The sequence below is a fragment of the Elephas maximus genome, chromosome 15 (genome assembly GCF_024166365.1).
Source record: "Elephas maximus indicus isolate mEleMax1 chromosome 15, mEleMax1 primary haplotype, whole genome shotgun sequence".
NCBI lineage: Eukaryota > Metazoa > Chordata > Mammalia > Proboscidea > Elephantidae > Elephas > Elephas maximus.
The window spans coordinates 37,831,921-37,847,914 of NC_064833.1; the positions used below are offsets into that span (position 1 = coordinate 37,831,921).

A 15,994-nucleotide genomic window follows, 5' to 3' on the forward strand; every position below is an offset into this window, starting at 1 on the left:
AAGAGTAGAGCATAATGTGGCTAAATGGGCTGGGGTCAGATTAGAAGTGAGCTGCAATTGTTGGTGGGGGGATATTAACTCACTAGGATGTATGGATCCAGATCCCTGAACTGGGGAATGACCCATGAGAGCCGCAAGTTTTAAGAGGCAACATTGAATATAGTAGCTTTGGGAACGTACTGTAGACAAGTGTCTTAACCTTTTTGTGCCTTGGTTTCCTTACCTATGAAAACAGCAATAGCATCAGAAGCTCCTTCATGAGGTATTGGTTAGAATTAAATGAAATAATACTAAAAGAAATAGTGTCTGGTACCTAGTAAAGGCTCAATAAATAAGAGCTATCATGATGTTTTTCTCTGAAGGACTGAACTGAGTCAAGAGAGAGAAGTGTCTTGGTTAAGCTACTTGGTAGTAGAGTGAGAATTAGAATCCAGTTCTTCCAATTTCTAACACTCTTTTTCTTTCATTGCATCATGTGTTTTAAAACAATGCATTATTTATGTTCTTTTTTGTATTAGCATTTATACTTGTAAGACACAGCACCCTTATTGTTCCAGTAAAAGCATACTTCCATTGCCTCCATGAACAACTTTGCCATGAGACCAGAAGAGCTGGATGGTGCCCACTACCACTACTGAACGGTTTTATCAAAAAAAAAAAAAAAATTTTTTTTTTTTTATCAAGGATTCTATAAAAGAGTTCTGATCAAAAGGGGGGAAATGTAGAACAGAATTTCTAATTCTTATGGAATCCAGACTTTATGGATCCGTGGTGCCTGGATGAATACCTGAAACTATTGCCCTGAGATAATCTTTAAACCTTAAACCAAAAACATCCCCTGAAGTCTTCTTAAAACCAAACAATAGTGTAGCTTAACTAGTAAAGCATGTCTGCCTTGAGCATTATGCTCTTTAAAGATCTAGCTATATGAGATCAAATTGACAACAGCAATTCAAAAGATTAGATAGAAAACTTAAGGAGCAGTCAGTTTATGTTAATACCAGAGGAACAACTCAGGAAAAGGAAGGTGAGAATGGTTGGACAACTCAAAGAATGTAATCAATGTCACTGATTAGTACATGTAAAATTGTTGAATTGGTGTATGTACTTCTGTGTATATTCTCAACAATAACAAAAAAATAAATTCTAAAAAAAATTCTTCAACAATGTTTTCCTTTTTGAAAAGCAATTTTGATTGATTTCTTTCACACCCTAATTAATTTATCACATTTAGACCGAATGCACTTCTTCAAAGAAGCAAGACTTTCCATTTCCAGGTCTTACGTCACTGACATCGCAGCCTGACTTTAAACCATAGGAAATTACATATGACATTTCGAATTTCATAACTGTTCTGATTGCTTCTTTGTGTCTGTGAAGAAAATATTTATTTTGACCAAATGTTATCTTTTCTTTTTTTCATTAAATAAATCATACTTATGACCAGAGAGCTTCTGTTGTTCTTTATAATTCATTGATCAACCGTGAAAGAACAAACAAATCAAATACTGAAGCTTGGGGCACAGTTCACTGATAACTCTCTGAGACACTGCAGCATCCCGCAGAAATGTAGCCCTTTAGAGATGGCAGCTTCCTGAGAGTGTCTTTAACCCAACTCCTTTATCTTTACGGAAACAGGTGAAGTGATTTGCAAAGTCATTCAGCCAGTTGGTGGCAGGGATGGATTTTGAAAGCGTTTTTTTTTCTGACTTTTGTTATTGTTAACTGCCATCAGGTTGCCCCCAACTCATGATGATCCCATGTACAATGGAACAAAATGCTACTTGGTCTTGTACCATCCCATGTTGTGGAATGCTGTGATCCAATAAGGTTTTCATTGACTGATTCGCGGAAGCAGGTCACCAGGCCTTTCTGCTGGTGTTGTTAGTCGCTGTCAGGTCCATTCCAACTCATGCGACCCCATGTGTGTGGAGTAGAACTGTTCCATAGGGTTTTCAAGGTTGTGACCTTTCAGAAGCAGATCGCCAGGACTGTCTTCTGAGGCATTCCTTAGTGGCTTCAAACCACCAACTCTTTGGCTGGTAGTTGAGGGCTTAACAATTTGTGCCATCTGGGGACTCCACTTTTTAAAAATGTTACTGCAGCCACTATGGAATAAAACAGTTTTTGCACTCTTGTAATTTTGGGGATCTCAGCCACCCCATTCATTTAAATCTTTCCTCCCCACTGTGTATAGGTTATATAATAAATAAACTTTTAATTATAGGTAAATAACCACATTTGACCCACATTCATTTTTTAAAACATTTTCTCTCTCTTCGTAGTATAATTTAAATAAGATAATTGACCTCTATAGTCCTTGTTACTTTTTGGGAACCACTGTTATTGACTGTGGGTGAGAAAGTTGGTTCTTGTTCCATTAGGTAGGAAATTTTTCACATTTTTCTTGGCTGAATTAAGACAAAAATATATAACGTGTGAAGATGCCAACATACCCATATTATAATTGTAGTTGACTAGGTCCTCACAGAGAAGGTAGTATATATGGAAGTGTATATAATCTATGAAAAGGAAAGACAATGTTTAACATCCCAAGTAGAACAATAAAACCATTACTACGAAGGTGTTTAGATTTACTATGCCTCCCTGTCAAAGAGAAACTAAACTGATGGACAAATACAGAGTCAACGAGGACATCAGAATGACACTAACAAAATAGAGCCACCAGGTTAGGATTTGTGAGATGGGAAATAATGACTTAGATTATAATACAATACACTTTTATGAGCCATTAAAATTAGAGATGAGAAAAGAAGCTCTATTAAATTACTTTAGGCAGTATCTTTCTGCCTATACAAGATTAACAGCGTACCTTTCACAATAGATGTCTCAAGAACTTTAACTAACCCTTTGTTTAAATCTAAAGTGGATTAAAAAAAAAAAAAATTAAATAAGTGTTTTACGGCCCAAGTAAGGCTAGCCTTAATGAGCAAGTCTTCATCCAGTTATCAAGATCAAAATTGCCTTTCGTGGCAGCATGGCCTGGCCAGTCTGTTCTTCCAACAGGAAAGAACATTTCAAACTAAGGGCAAACATGCCGAGGAGATAAAGACAGCAAGACACTTTCCAGAAGTTCTGTGAAGTGTTAAAAGTAATTGGAAACAACAAAGATTATTCTGCGTCAGAATGGTAGTTTTTATTTCAAGAAAATCAAGACCCCTTCACTAACCTCTCAGAGTCCTGGGTAATGTAAATGGTTAAGTGCTCGACTACTAACAAAAAGGTGGAGGTTCCCACCCACCCAGAGGTGCCTTGGAAGAAAGGTCTGACTATCTACTTCTGAAAAATCAGCCATAGAAAACCCTGTGGAGCACAGTTCTACTCTGACACACATGCACTTGCTATGAGCTAGAGCCGACTTGATGGCAACTGCTACGGATGTCATATAGTGTTTTTGTCTAAGCATCTGTTATCTCTTTGACGAGATTGGAGGCGTCCCAAGGTGGCGACCAAAGTGACTGCCTGGGCATCACCAGCACCTTCTATATGACCCTGTTCAGTTTGCTGTGGATGTTGGTGTTGCTGTCAGTTAGACAGATAAATTAATTAATGAAATGTAAAAGATCAAAAGCATCCAGTTTCCTCTGAAAATTGAGCAGTTGATTCTTTGCCTTTCTTAATGTGGGGGAAATCTCTTCTCTGTAAGAGAAATAAATGCGAAATGACTAAAAAAATTCACATATTATGTCAGTTTATTAACAAATACATTTGTTTAGAAAAAAGAACACAGTATAAGGTCATCAGAATATTTAAATAAGCCAAAATTACAAATACTTCGTCACCTTCTCAAATCCTTTTCTGGTTGAAATTCATGCCAATTATATAAGCATTTACCAGAGTACAAGCTGTAGAACCAGTCCTACATACTGTTGGTAGTTATTACAGGTAGACTTGTTCTGTGGTTTTAAGAATTTTGGAAAATTCTGGGTGAAACTCGGTTTAAAGAGGTTTCTTTATTACAGGAATTCTCCTAGCTTTTGAATTATGCCAAGGTGCTTTGTGAATCTTCAAGGTTGGAAGGCTGCTGGTGAGAATTTACTACCCGATGTTCACCACGTAACTCTCTATGGAATATCGAAAGGGACTAGTGGTCTGAGGAACACACTTTGGGAAATGCTGATTCAGACCCATTTCTAATATAGGTTCCTTCTGTTAGAGAAATTTCACCGTTGGACACCTGAACTGAGAGACCTGCAATTCTGTAAGTCTCTGAAATAGTGGTTCTCAATCCTAGCTGCTCTTTACAATCCCCCAGGGAGCTTTGAACAATGCCAATGCCCATGTCCCACCTCAGAACAGCTAAGTCAGAGTCTCTGAGGGTAAGACCAGGCACTAGGAATCTTTAGAACTCCCCAGGGAATTATGACTTGTGTGCAGGTTTGGAACCACTGGTCAAGCAGGTTCATTTCTTCATTTTTAAAACTGACAGCAGAGCAGGGCCTGAAGAGTTTAAAGATTTGTTATAGGGTCACTATGAGTCAGAATCAACTCAACAGCAATGGGTTTTTTGCTGGCATTACACATTTATGTGCCCCCTCTGCATTTGCGTGTAAGACTGCAGTAGAGATTTGAATGGTTTTCAACTTTTTTCTTCTTTAAATGTTATTCTGTGCTGAGACTCGTTACCAAGGGGTCCAGTTCTTGTCTTGTTGCTCTGTGATATGGTCCAGATGATATATCTTGTTTGGATGACAAACTACATAACCGTTACCTGGAAGCCCCTTGGCCTCATGGAGAGGCATAGCCAAGTGATGCAAGATGGTATTGCAAACTCCCACCCCTGATGCAGACATGTAACATCATTCTCTATTGTTCGACATGAATAGTGACCACTATCAATAAACCTGAGGAGAATTGCTGGTGTACTGTGGCTGAGGAACTACTTGGGGTCTCTCAGGGGATGTTCATTTGTTTCTTCTTCATCATTTTCAGGACTGGAAGCCAGAAGTGAATCTGAAGAGACAAAAAAGTGAATGAAGGAGCTTTAGAGTCACTTCAAATGCCTCTGACATAAACTTTTTTTTTTTTTACTGTTTCAATAAATTTTGTTTATTTATAATTCTGAAAGCTGACAATTTATTATAATTGCATTTAATCCAAGAGTTTGTTTTCTTTCTTTTATTGTACTTTGGATGAAGGTTTACAGAACAAACTAGTTTCTCAAACAGTTAGTATGCCTATTGATAGGAAACTCTGGTTGCATAGTGGTTAAGAGCTACAGTTGCTAACCAAAAGGTCAGCAGTTCGAATCCACCAGGCGCTCCTTGGAATCCCTATGTGGCAATTCTACTCTGTCCTATAGGGTCACTATGAGTCGGAATTGACTCGACTGCAATGGGTTTTTTAATGGACACATACTGATTTATGACATTGGTTAACAACCCCACGACATGTCAATACTCTCTCTTCTCAACCTTGGGCTCCCTATTACCAGCTTTCCTGTCCCCTTCTGCCTTCTAGTCCTTGCCCCAGGGCTGGTGTGCCCCTTTAGTCTCATTTTGTTTTATGGGCCTGTCCACTCTTCGGCTGAAGGGTGAACGTCAGGAGTGACTTCATTACTGAGCTGAAAGGGTGTCCGGGAGCCATACTCTCAGGGTTTCTTCAGACTCTGTCAGCAAGTCTAGTCTTTCTTTTTGAGTTAGAATTTTGTTCTACATTTTTCCAGAGTTCTGTCTGGGACCCTTTATTGTGATCCCCTCTGACAGAAACCTTTCATTGTGGGGTTACTGGTGGCAGGAAGATTTTCAAAAGACTTTTAAATGGGCCCAAAATTTACTGGGTGACCTGTCTAGCTTATTCTTCTGGTCTTCCTGGGTCTTTCATTGTCTTTGAGCTGTTTTTGCAATTCTGTAAATTGTAGATAACTGATAGCAACAATGCAAACGATTCTCATCCATGGACATGCAAATGAATTTTGCCCTGTAGAATGTGATGGACTAAATCCCCATCTGCCCCTGTGGGGGAGGCCAGTTTTGCATCTTTTCAGCAAATTCATTTTAACATTCCTGATTGTGTGTCTTTTGAATTCTTTATTGTAATTTACTACTGTTATCTCATTAATTAATGCTATATAAAATATTTGACGTGTTTGTATTAGTCATGATAAAAAAAATATTACCTTTTAAATATGTATATGTATAATATATTACATAATGTGTATGTGTATATACACACATATATTTATTTTAACACTGGAGAATGAACAAATTATTTGGAGTTTGCCAAGCTGTTACAGTTGTCTTCCTCTCTGTTATTTCTTTACCCTTGACCTGGGAAAGCAATATTATTGGCTGTTTCTCTTTAATAGTCAATACAGAGGGCCTTCCTAGTAACCTCTCTACAATGTGACTGAACACGCTTGCTTGAAACCAATATTTTGAAGAATATCTTGTAGGATCCTCTGGATAAGTCTTCAATGCACAAAGCTTAGACATTTGATCTGTTCATTTTTCCTCCCAGTGTTCCATCTATTGGTGGGGATATAAACCCTGATGTCAGGCCAGAGAGTGCTTTGAAATCCCCTTTCCATTTGTCCTTCAAACTCAAGATTGCCTTAATTAGAAGTTATACTCCTGCCTTAGCCTTACCTTTGTTAGATACAGACTCAGCTTCATTTTGACTTCTCCTGGTAGCTGCTCTGATCTTTTCTTCAGTAACTTTGCATGTAGGTATTGGATGCGCTCCTTCTCCACACTTGGGTAGAAGGATGTTGACACCAGGATTTTAATTTGCATCAGGGTGGAAGACAACAGTCCCAGCACAACCAGTATCACAAGAATAATGATGAGAGGAACCCAGGTCTTAGACAGAAGGAGCTTTGGTTTAGGGATGCAACTGGATTCAAACAGAGATACGTGAAAGGAAGAATCATTGATAACCCTTTGCTCCTAAAACAAAAGAATAAAGAAATCAAGATCCATGCCATTTAAAACTCAATCCCTGTCTTTCTCAGTACTGTCCTGTAATTGATAACATTTATCCTGAAATATGCAGGGAGCTACGGCTAAAGAGCTAGACCAGCTTATTTCGTGTATTATGACTAGAGCAAAGGAGAAGGGATGAGTCTTATTTGTAACTACTGTAGAGTTTTCCAAAATGAGTTTGTAGAACCATAAATTCCCTTAAGAGAAGAGTATCAAATAAGTTTATCTACTCTACTTTAGCCTTCCTGTGGAGTCATGATGCCTATTAGACTATTGAAGAAGGCTCTGAGAAGTCCTGCAGCAGAGAAATCTGTTTAATTTTAGCCAGAGATTTTCCTAACAAACTTGATAACATAGCCCATTTTCTACATTTATTTCTACACTTTAAGGCACATGGGGCTAATGAAACATCATCTTAGCTCAACTTGGGGAGAAGATTGTCTTGGAACATAGCCCCTTAAGATCCAATGATATCCTTTAGTCTGGACAGGCACCCATTCAGCAGGTTACAAAGATGTTGAGGCACTAAAATGTGTTGTAAGCCAACCTTCTAGGACTTGTTGTTTTGGTTATTGTGTGCCGTTGAATTGATTCCAACTCATAGCAACACTATTCCATAAAGTAGAACAGCCCCATAGGGTTTTCTTGGCCGTAATTTTTATGAGAGCATATCACCAGGTCTTTTCTCCTGCAGAGTCACTGGTTGGGTTCAAACCACCAACATTTCAGTTACTTAACTGTTTGCCCCACCAGGGCTCCTTTTCTAACGCTTACACCCATCGCCATTCAGTCAGTTCTGACTCATAGTGACCCTATAGGACAGAGTAGAACTGCCCCATAGCATTTCCAAGGAATAGCTGGCAGATTTGAACTGTTGCCCTTTTGGTTAGCAGTCATGGCTCTTAACCACTACAGGGATATTATTTCTATTTTACCCGTTTCTAGGTTGACATGTTGACCCTAGAACATACTTTACTGAAGGAGACTCTAAAATCCTGTTTTGGAGGGGAAAAAACCCAGAAAAAAAAAAAAAAAGTTTTGGAGGGGAGGTCTTCAAAATAGGACATTTTCTCTTGGCTCTTTGTTGCTCAAGAGGGGTGCATTCTCTCCTGTTTAAAGGTAAGAAAACGAGGCAGCTGCCCTCACTAGGACTGACACAGAGGGCAGAAGATGACATCGAGCTACCCAGCCAAGCCACGAGCAACAGAAGTGTGTGTTGATTCAGCTCTTTCTTTCCCCTGACCTGGGAAAGTCATTTAATCTCTCGGTGGATTTGTTTTCTAATTTGGTAAAACAGGAATTAATGGACCAGATCCCGCCCATGAATAAACTACTCCCAGTGTAAATTAAGCACTTTGGGGATGGAGCATTAACCTTACAAAGCTGGAATACTTAGCAAGTTATTATCACCCTGGTGCTGCAGAGCCCTGGGGCCAGGAAGAGGTAGTAACTTCTCGAAAAGAACTCAACCACACCCAGGGAACACTGTGCACCTTGGGTCGACCCAGTGCCTGTGAAGAATCTGGAAACCCAAACCTAGGACCTCTATACAGATGTCAAGGCAAATCTGTTATTTTCCCAGCACCGTACCTAAGCGATGAAAAGTATTGTGTTGCTGCTCCTTTTCTCTTATTAAAAAGACAGTCTGCCTGCAATTAAATAGAGAGATTTAGGTCCCCAGAGCAAAAGCATGTGCTCTTTTTAATACTACTCAAGCAAACATATCGATTGAGTCAGTGATGAGAAATCCAGCAATAAGAAAGCACCGGGTGTTCAGCCTGAGAAGTTATTTAGTTTAGGAATCTAACCGGGGATTTTGCAGTTGAAAGTCAACAGTTTTGTACGGGGTTGGTTGAGGGTAAGGTGGAAGACAAAATTCCCTTTCAAAATGATGAGCAATAAATATTCTAAATGGTACCTTGATGTCTTAAAAAGAGCCCTGGTGGTTGAGTGGTTAAGCACTCTGCTCTAACTGGAACGTTGTCAGTTCAAACCCACCAGCCGCTCCATGGGAGAAAAATGTGGCAGTCTGCTTCTGTAAAGATTACGGCCTTGGAAACTCTATGAGGCAATTCTACTCTGTCCTATAGGGTAGCCATGAGGTGGAATTGACTCTACAGCAACAGGTTAGGTTTTTTGGACGCCTTAAAATGTGTTCACCACCTTTAAGTTAACAATTTGTAAAGACAGCATTGAGTTAAGGATGGAGGATACACTCTTACGTCAGACAGTTCTGGGGTTGAGCTCCATCTCTTTTAGCTGGATGACCTTGGACAGTTTATGTAACCTCTTTGAACTACAACATTCTATGTGAAGTATTTTATTTAATCCTCATAGTAGCATGTTATGTAGGCATATTGTTGTTGTCACTAGGTGCTGTCAGTCGATTTTGACTCATAGTGACCCCACGCAACAGAGTTGAAGTGCCCCATTCGGTTTTCTAGGCTGTAATCTTTACAGGAAAAAGGAACCCTGGTGGCGCAGGTTAAGTGATCAGCTGCTAAGTGAAAAGTTGGCGGTTCAAACCCGCCAGTCACTCTGCAGGAGAAACACGTGGCAGTCCGCTCCCGTAAAGATTATGGCCTTGGGAACCCTAGGGGAGCAGGTTGCCAATTCTTTCTCCTGATGTAGGCATACTTATCATTATTATTTTCCACATAAGTAATCTGAGCCTCTCAGAGGATAAATAACTCACCACAGTCACACTGCTAGTAATTTCTGGAACCTGGATAAGAAGCACACAGTCAGACTCCTCAGCCTGCCCTCTGACCCGCATGCTCTCCTGCCTCCTTGTGGATGCCTGAAGAGTTAATGTAGCCAAACACCATGCACATACTAGGTGCTCAATAAGTAGTAGCTGTGGCTGTGATTCCCTACAGTGCTCACTCATCCAGCTAGCCAAACTCAGTTTATTTCCCATCCTTCTTCTTTAAAATATTTATTTTAAATCACGAAAATGGGAGTGAAATATTGGTAAAACTGATATTTCTCTTCCTGCCTGACTTCTCCTTTGCAAAACTGTAGCTAGGGAAAAGACCAGGAGCCTTCAAGGGCATCCTGGGATAAGGACAGGGCATTGCCAGTCACAGTCACATGGGGCTGGCTGCGGACGTGCATCTCCTGGCTCCCTCAGAAGTAAGCTTGAGAGGCGCTCCCTAGGCAGTCTCACCGTCACATCTGCTCCAGCTTCCACCCCCCTGGTGTCATCTGTGTGGACAGGTGGTCTCCGGCTCCAGGATGTGAGCCCCTCCCTGGCAACAGTCACAGCCTAGCCATCTTTGCATCCCTGACACCCAAAAATGTCCCGAAATGAATTTGTTAGGACACTGTCTTTGGAAAGCTTTTTATAGAAGACAGAATTTGTGCTTTTTTTTTCTCCTCTCTCTCTCTCTCTGTCCTCCAAAAACAGAATAAATCCACAAAGCAGGCATGAGTATTGGCTGACAGATAAATAGATGAGTTGGTAGGTGCCATTGAGTTTATTTCGACTCACAGAAACCCCATGTGACAAAGTAGAACTGCCCCATAGGGTTTTCTTGGCTGTAATCTTTACAGAAGCCGATCACCAGGCCTTTCTCCCATAGAGCTGCTGGGTGGGTTCAAACCATCAACCTTTCGGTTAGCAGCCAAGTGCTTAACCATTGCACCACTGAACTGAAGAACTGAACCTGTTCCTGTCAATTCCAACTCATAGCAACCCTCTAGGGCAGAGTAGAACTGCCCCATAGGATTTCCAAGGAGCGGGTGATGGATTTGAACCACTGACCTTTTGGTTAGCAGCTGTAGCTCTTAGCCACTGCACCACCAGGTCTCCCTTGCACCACCAGGCTCCTTAAATAAATGAGAGGGAAGCAAAAAGAGAAGACGGAAGAGATGAAAAGGTGCAACAAGAAAGAATACAGAAGAATGGGGGAAGGGGTGAGGGGCATGAGCACTTATACTAGCCGCCCCTCAAGATCCCACATATTTGAAATCCTTGTTTGGCTTTAATTTGAGCACCACTTCCATTATCCAACCTGCTCCAAATATCTAGAATGTCTTGTAGTTAACTGAATTCTTCAGGGGAAGCAATGTTCTGAGTAATCAACATGGAGAGGAAGTCCAGCCTCGGAAGGGGCAGCAGCCAGGGGACTGTACCTGCTGAGCCAGAAGAAAGGGAGAGGGAATGTGTGGATGCAGCGGAAGGATCAGGCCCTTCAAGACAAAGACAGAAATGGAAGCTGGGGTTTCAAAGGAGGGTTTACAAGCCACATTTCTGCCACTTTCCCTCTAAGGTTTCCCCAGCCCCCGGCACAATCTATTGCAGCTGGTAAAGAAGAACAATCAGAAACATGGAAATGGCTGTTGTGCTTTCATGAGCCTGCTCTGGTGCACACCACCCCAGTATGCCTGTGACACCAAAAACACAGACACAGACACACACACACACTCCTCCTGGTTCAGCTGTACATTCTCTAGGTTAAACATAAATAAATAAATAAATAAGACAAGTATCTGAAAATATCCAGATCCTCTGAAATGTCCACAGAAGGAGAGAGAAAAATTGAGAAGATAAAAGATGGGATCACAAAACCACAGGCTTCTCTGTTGGCACAGAAAGGAGAAAAGAAGAAGAAAGAAGAGAAAGCCAGGTTCCTCAAGACACAGGAGGTATCAGCTCAGAGAAAGAGACTGTCTTGGCTAATTAAGATTTCACAGATCCCTTCTGATGGCATTTAAAGGTTAAACTCCTGGCTCCATTCTTTGGGTGGTGGGAATAGAACACTGGTTCTCACTCTTAGCTGCTCATTAGAATTACTTGGGGAATTTTTTTTCAAACGCCCATGCCCAGGCCTCACCCTAGTCCAATTAAATGAGAAACTCTAGAAGGCCAGAAGGAAGCACCGGGTTTGTTTCTTGCTGATTTGCATGTTCAGTTGCCCAGTGATGACCCTGCACTCAACGCTGCAGACCACTGGGGAAGAAGGGTCTTGCTTTCTAGCCCCTAGCCAGGGTTTCTCCAAGTGTGGTCCACAGACCATCTACTTTGAAATCACACGGAGTGCTTCTTAAAAATGCTCCCAGATTAAAACAAAATCTCTGTCAGTTGAGGCCTGAGGCTCTGCATCTATTCCAGGAGAGTCTTAATGCACACTAAAGGCTAAGAATCACTGACTTAAGCTATCCAAAGCAACCCAAAGTATAGCTGGGTACCATTTTAGCAGAGGTAGATCCTCTCATTTTAAAGCTGAAAGAGAGACGTGTGACTGGAACACTTCAGCCCTATGTTCAACCTACACACCCACATATTTTTCCCCCCAGTGGGTGTTACCTGGTACTGTGAGTCTTAATGAACTCTAAGGGCTAAGAATCACTGACTTAAGCTATCCAAAGCAACCTAAAGTATAGCTGGGTACCAGTTTAGCAGAAGTAGAAGCTCTCATTTTAAAATGGAAAGAGAGACACGTGACTGGAACACTTCATCCCTATGTTTAACACACACACACACACATTTTTTCCCCCAATGGGTGTTACCTGGTACTATTACCAGATATAATATTTAGTTACTTAAGAGCCCTTTTCAGCAATCATCCTCCTACACTCTATGCTGACGTGTTTGATAAAGACTCAGGATGGGTAGAACAGAAGTTCTCATTCGGAGAGGTGCCTGACTCAAAGCCTACTTACACAACAAGTCTGAAGTTGAGAGGAAGTCAGGCTCGAAACACTGGCTTTCCAGGGTCGCTGTGAGTCAGGATAGACTTGATGGCAATGAGGTCAAGGTTCATGCCAGTAACCCCGGTGGTACAGTGTTTAAGCACTCAGCTGCTAACCTAACAGTTGGCTATTTGAACCCACCAGCAGCTCTTCAGGAAAAAGGCCTGGCTATCTGCTTCCATAAAGATTACAGCCAAGAAAACCCCATGGAGTAGTTCTTCTCTGTCATAGTGGGTTGCTATGGGTCAGAATTGGCTCAACGGGACCCAACAATAACAACAGGTTCATGCCGATCCTTCTACTTGAGAATCAACTGCATGTTCAACATCAGAGACACCTCCTCCCACATTTCAGTGTATGGTGATTGTAGTAGGCAGAAAAATAGCCCCAAAGATATCAAGTCCTAATCCCTGGAACCTATAAATGTCACCTTATATGGTAAAAGGGTCTTTGCACATATGATTAAGTGAAGGATCCTCAGATGGGGAGATTAGCCTAGATTATCCAGGTGGGCCCCAAATGTAATCACATGTATCCTTATAAGAGGGAGGCACAGGGACATTTTTATATACATAGAGAAGAAGGTGATATGAAGACAGAGATAGGAGTGATGCAGCCACAAGCCAAGGGAAGCCCACAGCCATAAGAAGCTGAAAGAAGCAAGGAATGGATTCTCTCCTAGAGCCTCCAAAGGAAAGATGGCTCTGCCAACAACTTGATTCAGCCCAGTGATACTAATTTTGGACTTCTGGCCTCCAGAACTGTAAGAAAATAAATTGTTGTTATCAGAAGCCACCCAGTTTGTGATAGTTTGTCACAACAGCCACAGCAAGCTAATACAGTGACTAGAGGTTTTCAGAACCGCATCATACTCTAACCACAGAGCTTCAGCTCCATTTGATCTACACTTCTAGGGCTTCTTCTGTGTGCCAGGGACCATGCCAGACACTGGGGATTCAAAGGTGAATAAGGCACTACCGCTATCTTGGGAAAGGACCACTGGTAGCGTAAATGATTAAGCACTTCGCTGCTAACTGAAACGCCTGGTGGTTTGAACCCACTCAGTGGCTCTGCAGGAGAAAGATGCAGTGATCTGCTTCTATAAAGATCACAGCCAAGAAAACCTCATGGGGCAGTTCTACTACGTCACATGGGTTGCTATGAATTGGAATCAATCTGACAGCACCCAACAATAACCGGCTTGGAAAATTCGTGATCTTTTGAAAAACAGACAAGCAAGTAGCCACGATACACTGCAAGAAGTGCCCCGGGGGCGCCTACCTCTGTGTGCAGTTTCAAGTGAACCTTAAGTTCCGGCAGGCTTTGGAAGTGTTTGCTCAAGGAGAAAATGAGCCGATACAGCAGATAATCGACGGCTGCAAACAGCAGCCAGATGTAAAGATGGGTAAGTATGGGGAGGAAAAACAGCCCTAGGTCTTTCCTTTCCTTAGAAGTCAGACAGAAGGATGGGATGACAACATACGTCTTCTGTTCCTTCTTACTCAGAGGGAGGACACAGGGCCTCTGTTGGAGCCTCTCCCTTTCGTCAAACCGAACAAATCGTCTGGTGATGTAGATGTTCTCAAACTTCGAACCATGAGGGCCCAAGAACCGCTTCATGAAGAGGCCAGTGCCTAGTATGACCAACACGAGCCCCGCGATGGCAAACAACCTCTGACCGAGGGAAGACAGCACCTCTGCTGTGGTCACCATATGATGCATCACACTCAGGACTTCGCCTCTGGAGTCATTTAGCTGCGCCTTCACCGCTTCACTGGGACTGGAAAGCAAGACCACCAGAGTGTGCTTCCAAGAAACAATGTTTTCAAACAGGTTTAATGAAGGGGTAAGGCCATAAATCCACCGAATTGCTTCAACATATCTTTTCAAAAGTGGGTAATGTATGGAAAAGCTCTTTGCCCTTAGGTTGCAAGTCATACTGTCTAGGAGACCTTTAAAGTTGTGAAAAATATTTTCCACATGCCCAAATATCACTATCCCTGTGCCGGCTGCAATTAAAGCATTCCTGCCTTCACGCAGGCCACAAGAGAGAAAGAAGAGAAGAATGAAGCATCGTGCATGCTTGGAGCAACAGAGCAGGACACACATGGTAATCCAGGAGGTGGAGAACACCATGAACGAAGACAAAAGCCAGTAGAAGGCCACAGAGAGGAAGATCGCTGAAATGAAAGCAACAAAACAGCAAACTCCCAAGTGCTGAATGAGGTTCATCCATCCAGGGCTCCTTGGAGACAAGTAGATCTCCCATAGACTTAGGAAGATATTGGTGCCTAATGTCCAGACACCCATGCTCCCTGTGTCCCTGGAAATTAAAAAGAAACCAAGGTCAGAAGTTGTTTTTGAAAGTCCTCTACCATTGTTGTTAATGGCACTGTGGTAGTCAAATTGCAAACAAGTGTCCACAATTCTTTACCTATCCCTGTACCCACACTTCTTGCAACATGACTTTACAGCTTCTTCCATCAAGAGGAGGGAGAAATAGACTCCATCAAGAGGTGAGGTTTATTTCTCCACCTCTTGAATGTGGGCTGGTCTTGTGATGTCTTTAGTCAACAGAATGTGGTAGAAGTGATAGCATGCCAATCCTGAGCTTATGACTCTCTTCTGCTTGCTCTCTTGGAACCCTACCACCATGCTAACAAGTCCAGATGTATTAGTTTCCAAGGACTGCTGCAACAAATCACCACTAATTTAGTGGCTCAAAGAAACACCTATGTTATTCTCTTACAGTTTTGAGGGTCAGAAGTCTTAAAATAGATCTGCAGGGCTGCATTCCTTTTGGAGGCTCTGGGACAGAACCCACTTCCTTGCCTTTTCCAGCTTCTAGAGGCTGCATACATTCCTTGGCTCATGACCCCCTTCCATCTCCAAAGCCAACAACTTAGCATCTTCTCTCCTACCTGACCTCTACTTTCATCCTTACATCTCTCCACAAGTCTAATCCTCCAGCCTCCCTCTTATAAGGGCCCTCGTGATTACATAGGGGCTACTCAATAATCCAGGATAATGTCCCCATCTCAATATCCATAATTTAAATCATATCTGTAAAGTCCCTTTTACCACGTAAATTAACATATTCACAGGTTCCAAGAATTAGGATACAGGCATCTTTGGAGGGCTATTATTCCACCTACCACACAGAGTTAAAACTGTTGGACGATGACAGGCACATGACCAGTCAACTCTATTAACTCAGCCAACAGGCAGCCAACTGCCAGACATGCGAGAGAGGCCATCCTAGACCAGCCAGCCCCCAGCCAACCCACCAAGCTGATCACAGATACAGGAATAGTCATAAATGCTTACTGTTTTAAGCCACCAAAATTTAGTGG

General features: G+C 42.0%; 1 protein-coding gene across 1 annotated transcript; it reads right to left on the reverse strand.

Annotated features, from left to right (window-relative positions):
* Positions 1-4,914: 4,914 nt before the first annotated feature.
* DCSTAMP (dendrocyte expressed seven transmembrane protein) lies at positions 4,915-14,951 on the reverse strand. Its single transcript, XM_049853894.1, has 3 exons — positions 13,908-14,951; positions 6,609-6,908; positions 4,915-4,974 (listed from the first exon to the last, which is right to left on the reverse strand). The coding sequence occupies exons 1-3, from the start codon at positions 14,949-14,951 to the stop codon at positions 4,915-4,917; spliced, it is 1,404 nt and encodes a 467-aa protein (XP_049709851.1).
* Between the last annotated feature and the right edge of the window lie 1,043 nt (positions 14,952-15,994).

Excerpts from the sequence above, each read along its gene's own strand:
- DCSTAMP (XM_049853894.1), bottom strand. The coding sequence starts at position 14,951 with ATGGGTGTCTGGACATTAGGCACCAATATCTTCCTAAGTCTATGGGAG. Across the intron at positions 6,909-13,907 it reads CAGAGGTAGGCGCCCCCGGG|GAGCAAAGGGTTATCAATGA; the intron begins GCACTTCTTGCA and ends CTTTTGTTTTAG. Across the intron at positions 4,975-6,608 it reads TGAGTCTGTATCTAACAAAG|ATTCACTTCTGGCTTCCAGT; the intron begins GTAAGGCTAAGG and ends TTGTCTCTTCAG.